The following is a 12735-nucleotide window of genomic DNA, read 5'->3' as shown; positions in this document are numbered from 1 at the left end:
AGATGAGGGGGCTGTAGCCTTAACTGGAACTGGGTGCATAGGGGTAGGATGAACCGTGGCTAGAGCAGAAGATGTATCTGGAATTGGACTTACAGTCGAGGCTACAGGGCTCAGGCTGTGGCATTGATGGGGGTTAATGCAGAATGTTCATCATTTTGGGTGAAATCCTCAGATGGGATCTTGTCGCCCACCTGGGTTGAATCGAAGGGGTTCCCTGACATTGTGCTACTGGAGCATAGTAGCTTCCGTAAATTTTTGGTAAATGTCCCCTTCCATCTTTTAGATCTCTTTCTGCATCATATTTCAACAGCGTCCTACGCCCAACTAACCCCTGCTGGTTGTTACCGGGATGGGAGCAGATCCAGTGGCGGCAGACATGGTCAGGGGGTGAGATGCTAGCAGCCTAGTGCAGTATTTTGTCTGTCAGCCTCCCTCACTGGTTTTAGTTGGTCCTTATATTATAAACACAGAGGACAACACATTTAATTGAAGTGAATCCTTATGTCACCATACAACAAAACTACAAATAGAATTAAAGTAAAAAAGAATCAAATGAGGAATAAAAATAAAAGAATGGCAACAAAATTATACAAAATATAAAAATGCATTAACAAGCAATTGATGGCTTTTTTTAAATTTTATTTATTCCCTCCACCACCACCCCTCTGCGGAGGACTGCTTTATTTCTATTTATTTATTTTTATTACCTTCCTCAAGAGAAGGAGAGGGAGAGAGGGGGGAAAAAGGAGAAGAAGGGGGATAGAGAGAGAGGGAGAGAGAGAAAAAAAAAACCTGATAATCTGCTTCAATGTCTGCTGAAGAGAGAAAACAACAACCAACATCTGTACAAATCACTTCGAAAAGCAAATGTTAAATGTTGTTGAACAGCACACACAACCAGCATTACAACACAACCCCAGAAGCAACAACCGATCAAGACAGCGCGCGTCCGTGAGCACCTGTCCGCACACCTGTGTGTGTCAGCGTGCTGGTGTTCATAAGGTTTCTCTCCATGTAAATGTCTAGTAGTGTGTGTGGGGAGCCACAGCCCCGCCCCCCCAGGATATGAAGCTGACATGGAGGAGACCCGGGCCGCAGACATCCAGAGGCCCCCCAGGGCACGGGAACCCCAGGAGGACCACCGCAGGGACAATTGCAGCCCCCACCCAGAAAAGGGCAGAGGAGCGCTCCGGAGGGGTGCCATCCGGCAGCCACATCACAGGAGCCCCTGTCGTTTTTGATGATGTAATTTTTATCTAGATACTTTGATGTTCAGTATTTTTGTATTATGGAAATACAAGAAAAACTTTCCCCATAACATAAGCTTAATGATGTCATGTGTGCAAAATGTTTGCACATACACAAGGAGGAAGTTCTGTTTTTTTTAGGTCATTAGAGCCAATAGGTCATCACTTGTGTTGAACCAAAAGACTTACAATGTCATGTCTGAGGATCAAGACTCAAGAGACCCAGGTGCAGGAGACCACAAGGTTTATTGATCGGGTTACAAATCGGCAAGCTAGAATCGTAAGCCAGAGAGCTGTTCCAGAGGGGTCGAGAGCTGGGCAAGTCAGTCCAATGATGAAGCACTGGACTTTGGATGGGAACAGCAGGCGGAGCAGACAAGATGGAGTAAATGGGGCAGAGTCGGGCAGGGCAGGGCAGGAGCAGCAAAGGCAGGTGCAGGCAAGGCAGGAACAGCCAGGGCAGGTGCAGCCAGGACAGACACAGGCAAGGCAGGAGCAGCCAAGGCAGGGCAGGCGTAGACAGGGCTGGAGCATGGACACAGTGGGAGACACAAGGGTGAGAGAGTGCTTGGTAAGGCGCATAGCAGCAATACTCGTGCATGGATGCGGCTTTTATACAGGTGAGCGGATGGAGGGCGGATCTCGATTCCATTCCTGAGTCCAGGCCTTTTGTGTTTAAAGTTTTTCAGATGTTGCTGAGTGAAGCATTTGGAAGTAAGAGTTATCATGTGATGTATACAAAAGCACGTGGGTGAATACTTAAAGGGACACAGCAAGTTGTGAGGAAAATATTAAACTTATTTTAAACATTAAATAACATTTCAAGTAACAGAAGAATAATAGTAGCAATAATATCTTAGAAATCAAACACAGCATAAACTCAGATTCCGAATTTAATTGCACATTATATGTCGCCAGACTCTTACCGATACTCTATGGCCCATACAGTGGAGATGAGGAACATGCAGTTTCCTAACTCACAAAGTTATCTTTTGGCATATAACCTTGTTTACATGCGATGACCCAGTTATTTTCATGTGCTCTTAATAACCCGAATACAGACCTACTCATGTTGTTATGGTCTGTGTGTGTGGCTGCGTGTAATTTCAGAGCCATTAGCCGTGTGACCAAAACCATTTTAATTATTACCATTTTCTTAGTAAAATGAAATGCTGAAAACATTCTCGGTTCCTTCGATTCAGCATACACAGTGGCCTCTACAGGATTCTCTGGAAACAGCACCCCTTATTTAAGGTGGCATGGATCCAGTCAATAAGAAGCTGACAGGAGCTCGAGCTGGAGGGGCAGGGGGTAAATTTTGCCAACGTAACCTCAATCCATCGGGGAAAGGGGGCATGTTCTCAAGCACCTCCCCCCTTTCCCTGCATGTGTCTGTTTTTTTGCTTGTCGCATAAAGACCATTTTGATTTTAATAGAAAAAATCACTACGAAATTAATATGTACATTTCTAACTAATAAGTGACAATATTTAATAAGTTAAAATATTTCTGTACAATATATGTCACTAGATACCACAACCACACCCCCTAACAGAAGTGATTAGAATTACTGTATCAGTAGAAAGATGTATGCTATATGTATTCATCAGAGGTGTAAAGAGTACCTGAAAACCATACTTGAGTAAGAGTACAGATACCTTACTGTATAAATTACTCCATTACAAGTTACAAGTCACCAATTCCAATAAGACTTGAGTAAAAGTCGTAAAGTATCCAATTTTAAAAGAACTTAAGTATTTTACTCGTACTGAATGTAGGCTCAAAGAACACCAAGAAATGTGGAAAACAAGGAACTATTTATTTATGAGGCTTTATTTCCTAATATAGACATTAAATTGAACACCTCAATGTTTCAAAATGGCAGAAGAAGAAAATAGAACAAAAAGTCAGTCTCAGTCAAACTCAAATGTTCAAAAAAAAGGTAAAACAATAAAAAAAACTAATAAAAAAACAAATTCAGAGCTGACTTTAATGGTGTTTTAAGGGCAATTCTTAAGGGCAATTCTTAAGGGTATTTCAAGCAAAAATGGAGCACTCATAGTAATAAAATAATGACTTGAATTACACCATGATAATTATCAATATCGTTTGATATGATCATGATAAAAATATTTTTGCTATATCGCACAGCCTTAATGGATGCTACCACAGTGGCTTTGCTAACTAGCTAATAACTAGTAACCCATAGGAAGCAAGCTGAACAGTCGTTTGAGCAGACAGTAATATCTGATGACGCACAAAGTCTTTAAGTGTCAAGTCTTGTTAACTAAATGGAAGCTATATTATCAGCAAGAAGGTCTTTACCTAGTTACCATAGTTTTGGTAGTGAGTCGGCTAGATAGTCAGCTAACTGATGGAAACGTTTAACCAGCAGCAAAACAACCACAAACAACCATGCGGGTCCCACAGTAAAATCTTTGTGCAGTAATTGACAGTCAATAGTGTGTCTAGCAGAAACATTAACAAACAAAATAATAAATAATAGATAGCACTGTTATTACACTGGGATACTAAAGATTTTTAACTTAATGACATAACAGGTACTACAACGATTCCGTTCTGCGAGTTCGCTTTGGCTTCCGCTTTAAGACGTGTTGGACAAGGGCGTGGCTTTCGCGGTACGAATGGGCCGGGTTGGATGTGGGCGGGGTTGGATGTCCAACCCCGCCCTCCTGCAGGCTGCAGCCAGACATACTTGAAGAAATTAGCCGTGGTAGATAAAGATCCTGATTTGTCGCACGCAATCACAATGTAGCGAGTAACGGTAAGCGTCCGTTCAAATGTAGTGGAGTAAAGAGTACATATATTCAGTCACAAATGTAGTGGAGTAGAGAGTAAAAGTTGCTTATATTTTTGATACTCAGTACAAGTACAAAGTAGCCAAAAAAATACTTAAGTACAGTAACGAAGTCCATTTACTCAAGTACTTTACACCACTGGTATTCATCCATCCATCTTCCAACCTCTTAGGGCTGAAGAAGAGCTGAAGCCAACTCCAAGCAGCACAGGCCACAAGGCAGGGATATGCCTAACAGGATGCCAGTCCATCACAGGGCACAGATTTTCACATTCACGCATAATATACTACACAATCTATATGCAGTACACAAATATTTTGTCAGATGACTAACAATTGTAATAGCCACTGCAGATGCCTATACTTATTCTGGTAAATACTTTACGTTCTATTATTTAACTATTCGTTTACTTTTGAATTGTGATACTGGATATTAAGAAATCATTACAGCTACGTCACATATAAATATGTAACGAAACATCATCGTGGGGGCGCTATTCCTTTTCAACAAACCAAAATGCCTTATAAAAAATATGACCCGGAAACGGAAGTGAAACCCTGAGAATCTGTTGTTGAACCTTAATATTCTCTGTTTTTCTTGAATGAAATAATTTCTTTTTATTCTAATTAGATTTGGTTCTTTGTTGGAATTTCAGACATCTAGCTATATAAAATATTTCCTGAAGTTCCCAGTCATGGTATGTATTTCGTAACATTAGTACTTAGATGTTCCTTTTATGTGTAAAATGTATGTGGTTGTAGCTAACGTCGTTGTGCAGTAACACTAACAGGCACGTCATACACTTCTGCATTGGCTGCGTGATATTAGCTCGTTCAGTTTTCTGTACTTTATTGTCATTGAAACGCTGCACTGAAGAGCTTCAGTGTGAAATGACTGCCTAAATAATTAGCCCGACAGTTATATTTCGCCAGCTTAATAGATAGGAATTACATTATTTCGCGCCGCATTAGCTGGAAAAACATTAAGTTTGCTAGATTAATAACTTATAATAACATTCTTAGCGACAACGGAGAGATTTTCATTGTTTGTATGTAGTTGTGATTGATTTATAATGGCTGGCGGTGTTTCCTCACGAACTACGTTATTGTCCTTCTTCTTGTAAATGTCTTAAACTTACAGTATGCCCAAGTGTTTGTTGCTGACGAGCTTTTGATCCATCCCTGTGCCATAGTGTTACTATCTAGTCCATAACGCTGACGTACAGTTACCTTTAATAAGTGAAAAGCCAAAATTGTTTTATATGTGGTATCATATAGACCAATATATGGTGGTACAATTTTTGAATGGGTTCAAGGGGCAAATTTTGGGAAGAAAATTTAACTAAAAGAATGTGACCTCACTTAAATAGTATTTTGCAATATGATTTATTTTATATATCTAACGGTATTAACGTTCATTATTACCACAAGCTTGTTCCTAGTGAACCCAATTTTTGCTGTGTAATGTGTGTAATAAAAATATTGATAGGGTTGCTCTGGTTTTATTATGGTATTAAAGTGCCACAAGTAACCACCTTCTTAAAGATTTCAGATGGTAAAGTAATGCCCCTAAGTTTTTAATAAAAGATGGGGTCCTGTGTTGCCTGGCTTAGGCTCCAGGTTCTCCCACCAGCCTGACCAAGATGAGCAGATTTAAGAACTGATGGATGGATGTGTGACATTTGCAGAATGGATGCCATAATTTGCAGCTCTGCCAGCTACTGCAGTTTCTCTGACTATATCTTCATCTTCAGGATAGTGAGGTGTCGGACTTCGACCAGGGGCTGGGGGCGGAGAGCGGCATGGATGGAGAGAATGGCGAGAACAGTGAGAATGCCCCTGTCTACTGTGTCTGCCGAAAGCCAGACATCAACTGCTTCATGATGTGAGTACTGTTAGTGATGTGCTGTCTTTATGAGTGTTTCCATAATGATCAAGAACTGACATGCCCATTTTCTCAGGTCTTTCTTGGCTTTGTGTCATTACCCTTAAGTATATGCTTTGTTGAAGTGGAAATACTGAAATGGTCACTGTCTCTTGTGTCCTGCAGCGGTTGTGACAACTGTAATGAGTGGTTTCACGGTAACTGCATTAATGTCACGGAGAAGATGGCGAAGGCCATTCGGGAGTGGTACTGCGAGAAGTGTCGGAGTGAGTGTCCCTTAATACAACAAGTTGTGCTTTTTGGGCTTTGTGGGATATTTCTGTTATTGTGTGATGACAGCTGTGTGTGATTAACATAGCAATACCCTTTATAGGCAAAGATGGCTCTTTGGAGATCAAGTACCGTCCCAAGAAGAGCCGTGAGAAGGAGACCGACCAAGAGAGGATGGAGAAGCAACGTGGTACACCAGATTTCAAGACAGACAGGCGGCGTGGATCTCGGGTCAGAAATATTACAGTTTGCTGTTTGCTATTTATTGCCTTTCCATTTATTTATTTTTTTCTCCATGGAGCAAATTATATGCACATAATGGTAACTTAGAGTAGTCAGTTTCTTCCAGTTAGTTAGCTGTATCCATTAAAATGCTGCAATTGGAATGGGTGTGACCCCTGCTCTGTATTGCAGCATTTGTCCCAGGGCTCTAAGGTCACATCTTTTCCATGTTCCACAGATCAAGCGCTCGGCCCGTATGTGCGGTGAATGTGAACCTTGCCGGCGCACAGAGGATTGCGCGCAGTGCGACTTCTGCAAGGACATGAAGAAGTTTGGGGGCCCCAACAAGATCCGACAGAAGTGCCGTCTGAGGCAGTGTGAGGTCCGAGCCAGGGTGAGTCTCACACCAACCTGTTCTTCTTAAACCATGGAGTCCTCATAGATGCATACAGTGCAACATCAGAAGCCTGTAAGAGCCGTCACACTCCCTTCTGTGCTGTTTTTTTGCCCTGGTGGCTGTCTTAGCGACTCTCCATTTGCAGAAAATGCTGCGGGTTCGAGATGAGGAGTTTCCCCTGATGAAGGAGCAGGACTGCTCCCTGCCGAGAGAGCGTCACCTATCAGATGATTATGACGAACAGGAGCTAGAATTGTACCAACAGTACCGGGCTGCAGGATATGAGGACCACAACATGGTAACAGTGCATGGGGGATGTGTGCAGATTCACTGCCACGCTAGTTACTGTTTTCAGTCTCAATTTTTCAGCTAGCTTTTCATAATGAAAAACCTTTTAGTTCAAAACAAATAATGAAACTGTCAAGTTAATACTCAGAACTCGCTTCTCTAGGTTTTTTGAGCTAGGTTTGACTTTTGTCTTCTGTTCATCTGGGATTGGTAATTTCCATTTTGATCTATAACTACTGTGCAGAATATCAGTGTAAATGTTGCTTTCTCTTTCTGAACCTCCGGCAGCCTTGGCTTAGTGATGAGGATGACGGACCTTTCCTCGATCCCGTGCTGCGCAAGAGGGCTGTGAAGGTCAAACACGTGAAGCGGCGAGAGAAGAAGTCAGAGAAGAAGGTATGTGGCCGTCTCTCCCACAGCCATCTGCCCCTGGCCTTTGGGCTGCAGTGGCAGCCTTCGGCCGGCTGCGTGACGCTGGGGAGGAAGAGCAAACGGTCGGTGCTGAAGAGGCCCTGTCTGTCTGCTTGCCCTCTCTCAGAAGGAGGAGTATAAGTCCCGGCGCCACAAACAGAAGCAGAAACACAGGGACAGAGTGAAGCACAGCGAGAGGGGCGAGCCACGAGACAGCGGAGGCCTCCGCCAGTGCCTGGGGCCCGGCTGCGTAGAGGCTGCCAGGACCAACTCCAAGTACTGCTCCGAGGACTGCGGCATGAAGCTGGCTGCCAAGTAAGGGAGGGAATCAGAGGTTGCGTTTGGCCAGCTTTCTAATACTTAAGTGCAGATGGAGAGAGGGAGGAAGGTCATTTAATAAAGGGGTGTACAGTGGAGCTCATTCTGGGTTGCATCTCAGTGCAGACTGTAGCATTTTAACATTTGGTGTAGGTTGTGTGTGTGGAAAGCCAGGATGAGAGAGGTGGCAGGGTTGAGGGGGTGTCCTGGAAAGAAGGGCAGAGGGAGCCCAATAAGGCGTGGGCTGGTGCCGTAACTTGGCGCGGTTCCCTACCCATAGCCGCATCTACGAGATCCTGCCGCAGCGCATCCAGCAGTGGCAGCAGAGCCCCTGCATCGCTGAGGAGCAGGGGAAGAAGCTGCTGGAGCGCATCCGGCGCGAGCAGCAGTCAGCCCGCCTGCGCCTCACCGAGATGGAGCGGCGCTTCCACGAGCTGGAGAGCATCATCGTCAAGGCCAAGCAGCAGGTGGTGCAGCAGGATGAGGAGGTGAGGGCCCCTTGCTGACCCTTAGGGGGTGCTAACTATATGTCCTTTGCCTCTGATTGGATTTCACCAGATTTATCACAAAATCACCGTTTTATGTAGTTTGCACTTAATGTATGTTGTTACATTGATTTTTTTTTAAAAATTATTTAACTAAAGACTTAGACAATATACTGCCGGGTGATGTCAAATCATCAGAAAGGAAGGATAGGACAGACGAGAGAGGAAAAAAAAAAATAATAAAAGAATACATTGACAGAAGCATTAGGCGATATCATGCAGCAAGTATGTGTAGACTGTTGAGGTTGCATAATAAACTTCCCCCTTAATGGAGGGCAAGAATTATGCATGATCATATGTCTGTTTGTATTGCTTGTGTGCTGGGGAAGATGAAAGCAAAACGTTGCGAGGTAGAGATGGGAGAAAAGTTGTGGGAAGGTTATTTTTGGACCCACCAAGGCAGACCGAGCCCACCGTACACTGTGAGCGGGTCAGAGAGAGAGGCATGGCAGCCCCCTGGACAGCGTCCCACCCATTACAGAGTCACATTGATTAAATAGTACATGTTTATGGGAAATCAGTCTCTAACACTAGGCATAATGTCCATGCAACATTCTTCACATTTGAAATGTATAGTATAAATCCATCAATCCCATCTATCTTCTATACTGCTTATCTAGTACAGGGTGGCAATGGATAGTACTTCTGAGTAATACTGCAGTACAGATGTAACTCATAAACATCAGCTGGATGTACTATGAGATTTGGGAGATGCATCCATTTTTTTTTAAGTGGAAAACGGATGATGGTCTTTCCAGCAAATCGTGTTTACCTCCCTCACCATAATCGATGTCTTTGTGTATAATTTGTTTAGATATCAGGTGCTTTTATTACACACATAAACATCATTTACATTTCATTTACAGATGGTATCATCGGCTCCCATAAATAAAAGGAGATGCATTAAAAAAACATCAGTGAAAGGAAAGAATTGGAAGATTGGATTTTTTATTATGATCGTTTTGATTCCCAAAGAAGTTATTTATAGTTGATTTTCGTTATTTAATTACTTTTACCAAAGGCAGAATTTTCTAATGAGAATTCCAGTCAGGTATCATGCTTAAAATCCTCTTGGGAGGTGAACCAGCATCTTCCCAGTTTATCACCCCTGCCTCTGTGCGGTTCATTCTGGGAAGTGGGTCGCTCTGGATTTAAAGCAACCATGTAGTCCAAGTCAACTGATCAGCTTTGCTGTCCCGTAGGTGAACGAGGGAGACAGCGACGACACGGACCTACAGATCTTCTGCGTCTCCTGCAGCCACCCCATAAACCCCAAGGTGGCGCTTCGCCATATGGAGAGATGCTACGCCAAGGTGAGGAACTCAGGGTTCAAGGGCTCCTGTCAGCGTGTACGTCTGCTCTGTCTCTGCCACACTTCCATTTTGCTGGTTAAAGTGAATAGTGAACACGTTTCTGTGGAGCTCCGGGAAGATGCGTGTTCTCATGTTAACCCTGTCTATCTGTTTTCCTTGGGCAGTATGAGAGCCAGACATCTTTCGGATCCATGTATCCAACGCGGATTGAAGGGTGAGTGAGTTTATGGCTTTAGCCTGTAGCCACCAGTGAAGGTCATTCCCTCCTGAGGAAGCTCCAGCTGAACTGTGTCGGGCTGCGTCTGATAACGGGGCAAGAGGATGGAGAAATACTCAGGATGTCATTAGAACACAAAATGTACTTATGCAAATTTATTGGAATATTCTCCCATTTTGAGATGCTTTCCTTGTCGTAATAGTTGTTTTTGAATGTCTTTGCAGCGCAACAAGGCTTTTCTGTGATGTTTACAACCCTCAGAGCAAAACCTACTGCAAGCGACTGCAGGTCTTGTGCCCAGAACACTCGAGAGACCCCAAGGTGGGACATCAGGGCATCTGCCGCCCCGCAGCATATTCCCTCCTCGTGTGTCCCAGCACGGGGACCTCGTCTCCAGTTCCCTCCCCCCACGGCCACACTACCTGCCGCCTTTCACGTTTTTAGCTGACCTTTGTGCCCCCTCCTGCCGCTCTCTGCAGGTGCCTGCCGATGAGGTATGCGGGTGTCCCCTCGTCCGCAATGTTTTCGAACCCACTGGCGAGTTCTGCAGAGTGTCCAAGCGAAAGTGCAACAAGCACTACTGCTGGGAGAAGCTGAGGAGGGCCGAGGTGGACTTGGAGCGAGTTCGAGTGGTCAGTGCAGCAGTCACACATCGCACACACATCGCACACACGCAAGCACGCATGTATGCTATTCTATGTTTTGTCACTTAGAATCTTCCTTAATGCAAAGAAACTCAGAGTATCTAGTTGTTACTTAATTGCAATTGTCTTCCCTGCCAAATAGGAAGGACTATACAGTGTGAGTAATTATGTTCCAGGCCCTGTTAACTGATCTTGTTTAATCTTTAGCCCAGTTTTGTCATGGGGTGTGTTGGCTGACTGTAGTCTTTTCTTGTGCTTTTGATGACTGTCCCAGGAAGTTTTTTTTTTTTTTTTTTGCTTTTTTGCACCTTCCCTGTTTTTAAAGTGCCATTTTAACCCGAGTCAATCTCTCTCTCTTTGCTCTTTTTCCTGAAACTGTCTGGTTAATTTTTCTTTCTGTGACTTCGATGTAGAGTAACAAAATTACTTTATATTTATATGTCATAAAGAAAAGATTCCTTGAAGCACAGTTTAAGCAGTTTAAGTGGCAACGAGCTGCATCAGTGCATGCTCCCCAACCTGACCTGACCAGAAAGTTTCAAGCTATTTTTTAAAATAAAAAATGACCAAGGGGTTTATGATATTCCATTAAATATTGACAAACTAAACCTTAAATGTCACTCAATGAACAAGTATAAAAAGAGGTCCTACATGTGTTTAGCGTTTTACATTAAACAATAACAATTTAATGAAAATCACATAGGATCTAGGGCACAATTATGAGGATCAGTAATTGTAAATACTACTGTAGGGCATTTCCTGTAGACACAGATTTATGAAATTAAAATAGAATTATCCTGAAAAAGGAAATGCGGTTGAAATATCCAGTAATCATTTAGTAAACACTGCTTAAAACATGAAATTCTTATTTTTGCAGTCATTCCAGCAGTTTACATTGGTTGGGCAATTTTATGCAAAGCAATACTCTTATGAAAAGATTAATTTAATCTATAATGTAGGGGTTCCCATCCTCCAATCCGTGGCCAGTATTCCAGTAGGCCATGGATGCTGTCCAAAAATAAACTGTATTTTAAATCTTGTAAGTCACCCACCCCCCCCCCCCCCTCATTTTTTGTATGCCATAAACCAGCCAGCAAACATGAGGAGGTGCTGCTCCCTGGTGGCTGTAATAATACTTCAGGGCAAAGACCACATTAGCATGGCTCTGATGCTGTGACGGAAACGTGCTGTGTGACCTGCTGTGCATATTGACATCTTCCCCGGCTGACAGTGGTACAAGCTGGATGAGCTCTTCGAGCAGGAGCGTAACGTAAGGACAGCCATGACCAACCGGGCTGGACTCCTGGCTCTCATGTTGCACCAGACCATTCAGCACGACCCCCTCACAACTGACCTACGCAGCAACAAAGACAGATAGTCCTCCACTAAGGTCTGTGTCTACCCTGGCTGTTTCTCAGCAGTATTACTTGTCAGTATAATTCCCTGTATTGGCTAACCTGTGTCCCTTTTCTCCATGTTTTGTACTTAGAAAGCTGGTTGGAAGAGACTGATGCTGGGGAGGAACTTTTTTTTATCCCAGATTCACACTCTGTTTTGTGTCGCCTGTTATCCTGACCATTTACCTAAATATGTGCTGCTTTGACATTAATGATTTTACTTTCATAGAAAACAAGCTGGGAGATCAGAAGTCATTAATTTTGCCAGTGAAAGAATTATAATAAACTCCCAGCTGTTGCATGTCTGTGAATCATTATGTCACTGCAAAACACTGCCCAACAATAAATAAGGAGTTTTAAAGCTATTGTCTTTTCTATGACCGTTTGTGTCCAGTGCACTTTTTTTTAAAGGATAACTTTGTAATCATATTTTTCTCCCCAATGTATACTACATTAAAGAGAAACATTCAGGGTGCAAAAATGGATGTTTTGTATAAGCAATGTACTATTTGGTAGACATTTTGGATTATTTTATTATGTTTAATTTCCTGGTTGAAAAGACATGCTATAATGAATATAGGGGCCTTGCAGTAATGCACAAACATGCCAGTGATGATTTGTTAAGAGTCAAGGTTTTAAAGGAGAGCGTATATTCCCGGTTTTGTATGGGCAAGTTTCAACAAACAGTAAACTAAGCAGCTTGGTTAAAAATCCTTTGAAGGTCCTTTTTTTGTATGTGTCCTGTAACAAATAGGGGAAAAAAG

At 43.0% G+C, this 12735-nt stretch overlaps 1 protein-coding gene across 2 annotated transcripts; it reads left to right on the top strand.

The window, feature by feature from the left end:
* The first annotated feature begins 4301 nt into the window (after positions 1-4301).
* Positions 4302-12336, top strand: LOC111856163 (CXXC-type zinc finger protein 1). Of its 2 annotated transcripts, none has more exons than XM_023835909.2 (15): positions 4302-4436; positions 5819-5949; positions 6115-6215; positions 6323-6450; positions 6680-6835; positions 6984-7136; positions 7415-7522; positions 7665-7852; positions 8136-8343; positions 9603-9713; positions 9878-9927; positions 10155-10251; positions 10410-10562; positions 11806-11964; positions 12064-12336. In XM_023835909.2, exons 1-14 carry the CDS (start codon positions 4419-4421, stop codon positions 11950-11952), a joined length of 1749 nt encoding a protein of 582 aa, XP_023691677.1. In that variant the 5' UTR covers positions 4302-4418; the 3' UTR covers positions 11953-11964; positions 12064-12336. The 2 variants fall into 2 exon arrangements, with proteins under 2 accessions (XP_023691677.1, XP_023691678.1); XM_023835910.2 differs by lacking the exon at positions 4302-4436 and adding an exon at positions 4589-4762.
* Positions 12337-12735: the final 399 nt, after the last annotated feature.

Source organism: Paramormyrops kingsleyae, chromosome 6 (genome assembly GCF_048594095.1).
Source record: "Paramormyrops kingsleyae isolate MSU_618 chromosome 6, PKINGS_0.4, whole genome shotgun sequence".
Lineage (NCBI taxonomy): Eukaryota > Metazoa > Chordata > Actinopteri > Osteoglossiformes > Mormyridae > Paramormyrops > Paramormyrops kingsleyae.
Note: the sequence above shows the minus strand (reverse complement) of the source record. Positions and strands in the feature narration are given on the sequence as shown.

Excerpts from the sequence above, each read along its gene's own strand:
- LOC111856163 (XM_023835909.2), top strand. Across the intron at positions 6,451-6,679 it reads ACAGGCGGCGTGGATCTCGG|ATCAAGCGCTCGGCCCGTAT; the intron begins GTCAGAAATATT and ends CATGTTCCACAG. Across the intron at positions 9,714-9,877 it reads TGGAGAGATGCTACGCCAAG|TATGAGAGCCAGACATCTTT; the intron begins GTGAGGAACTCA and ends TTCCTTGGGCAG.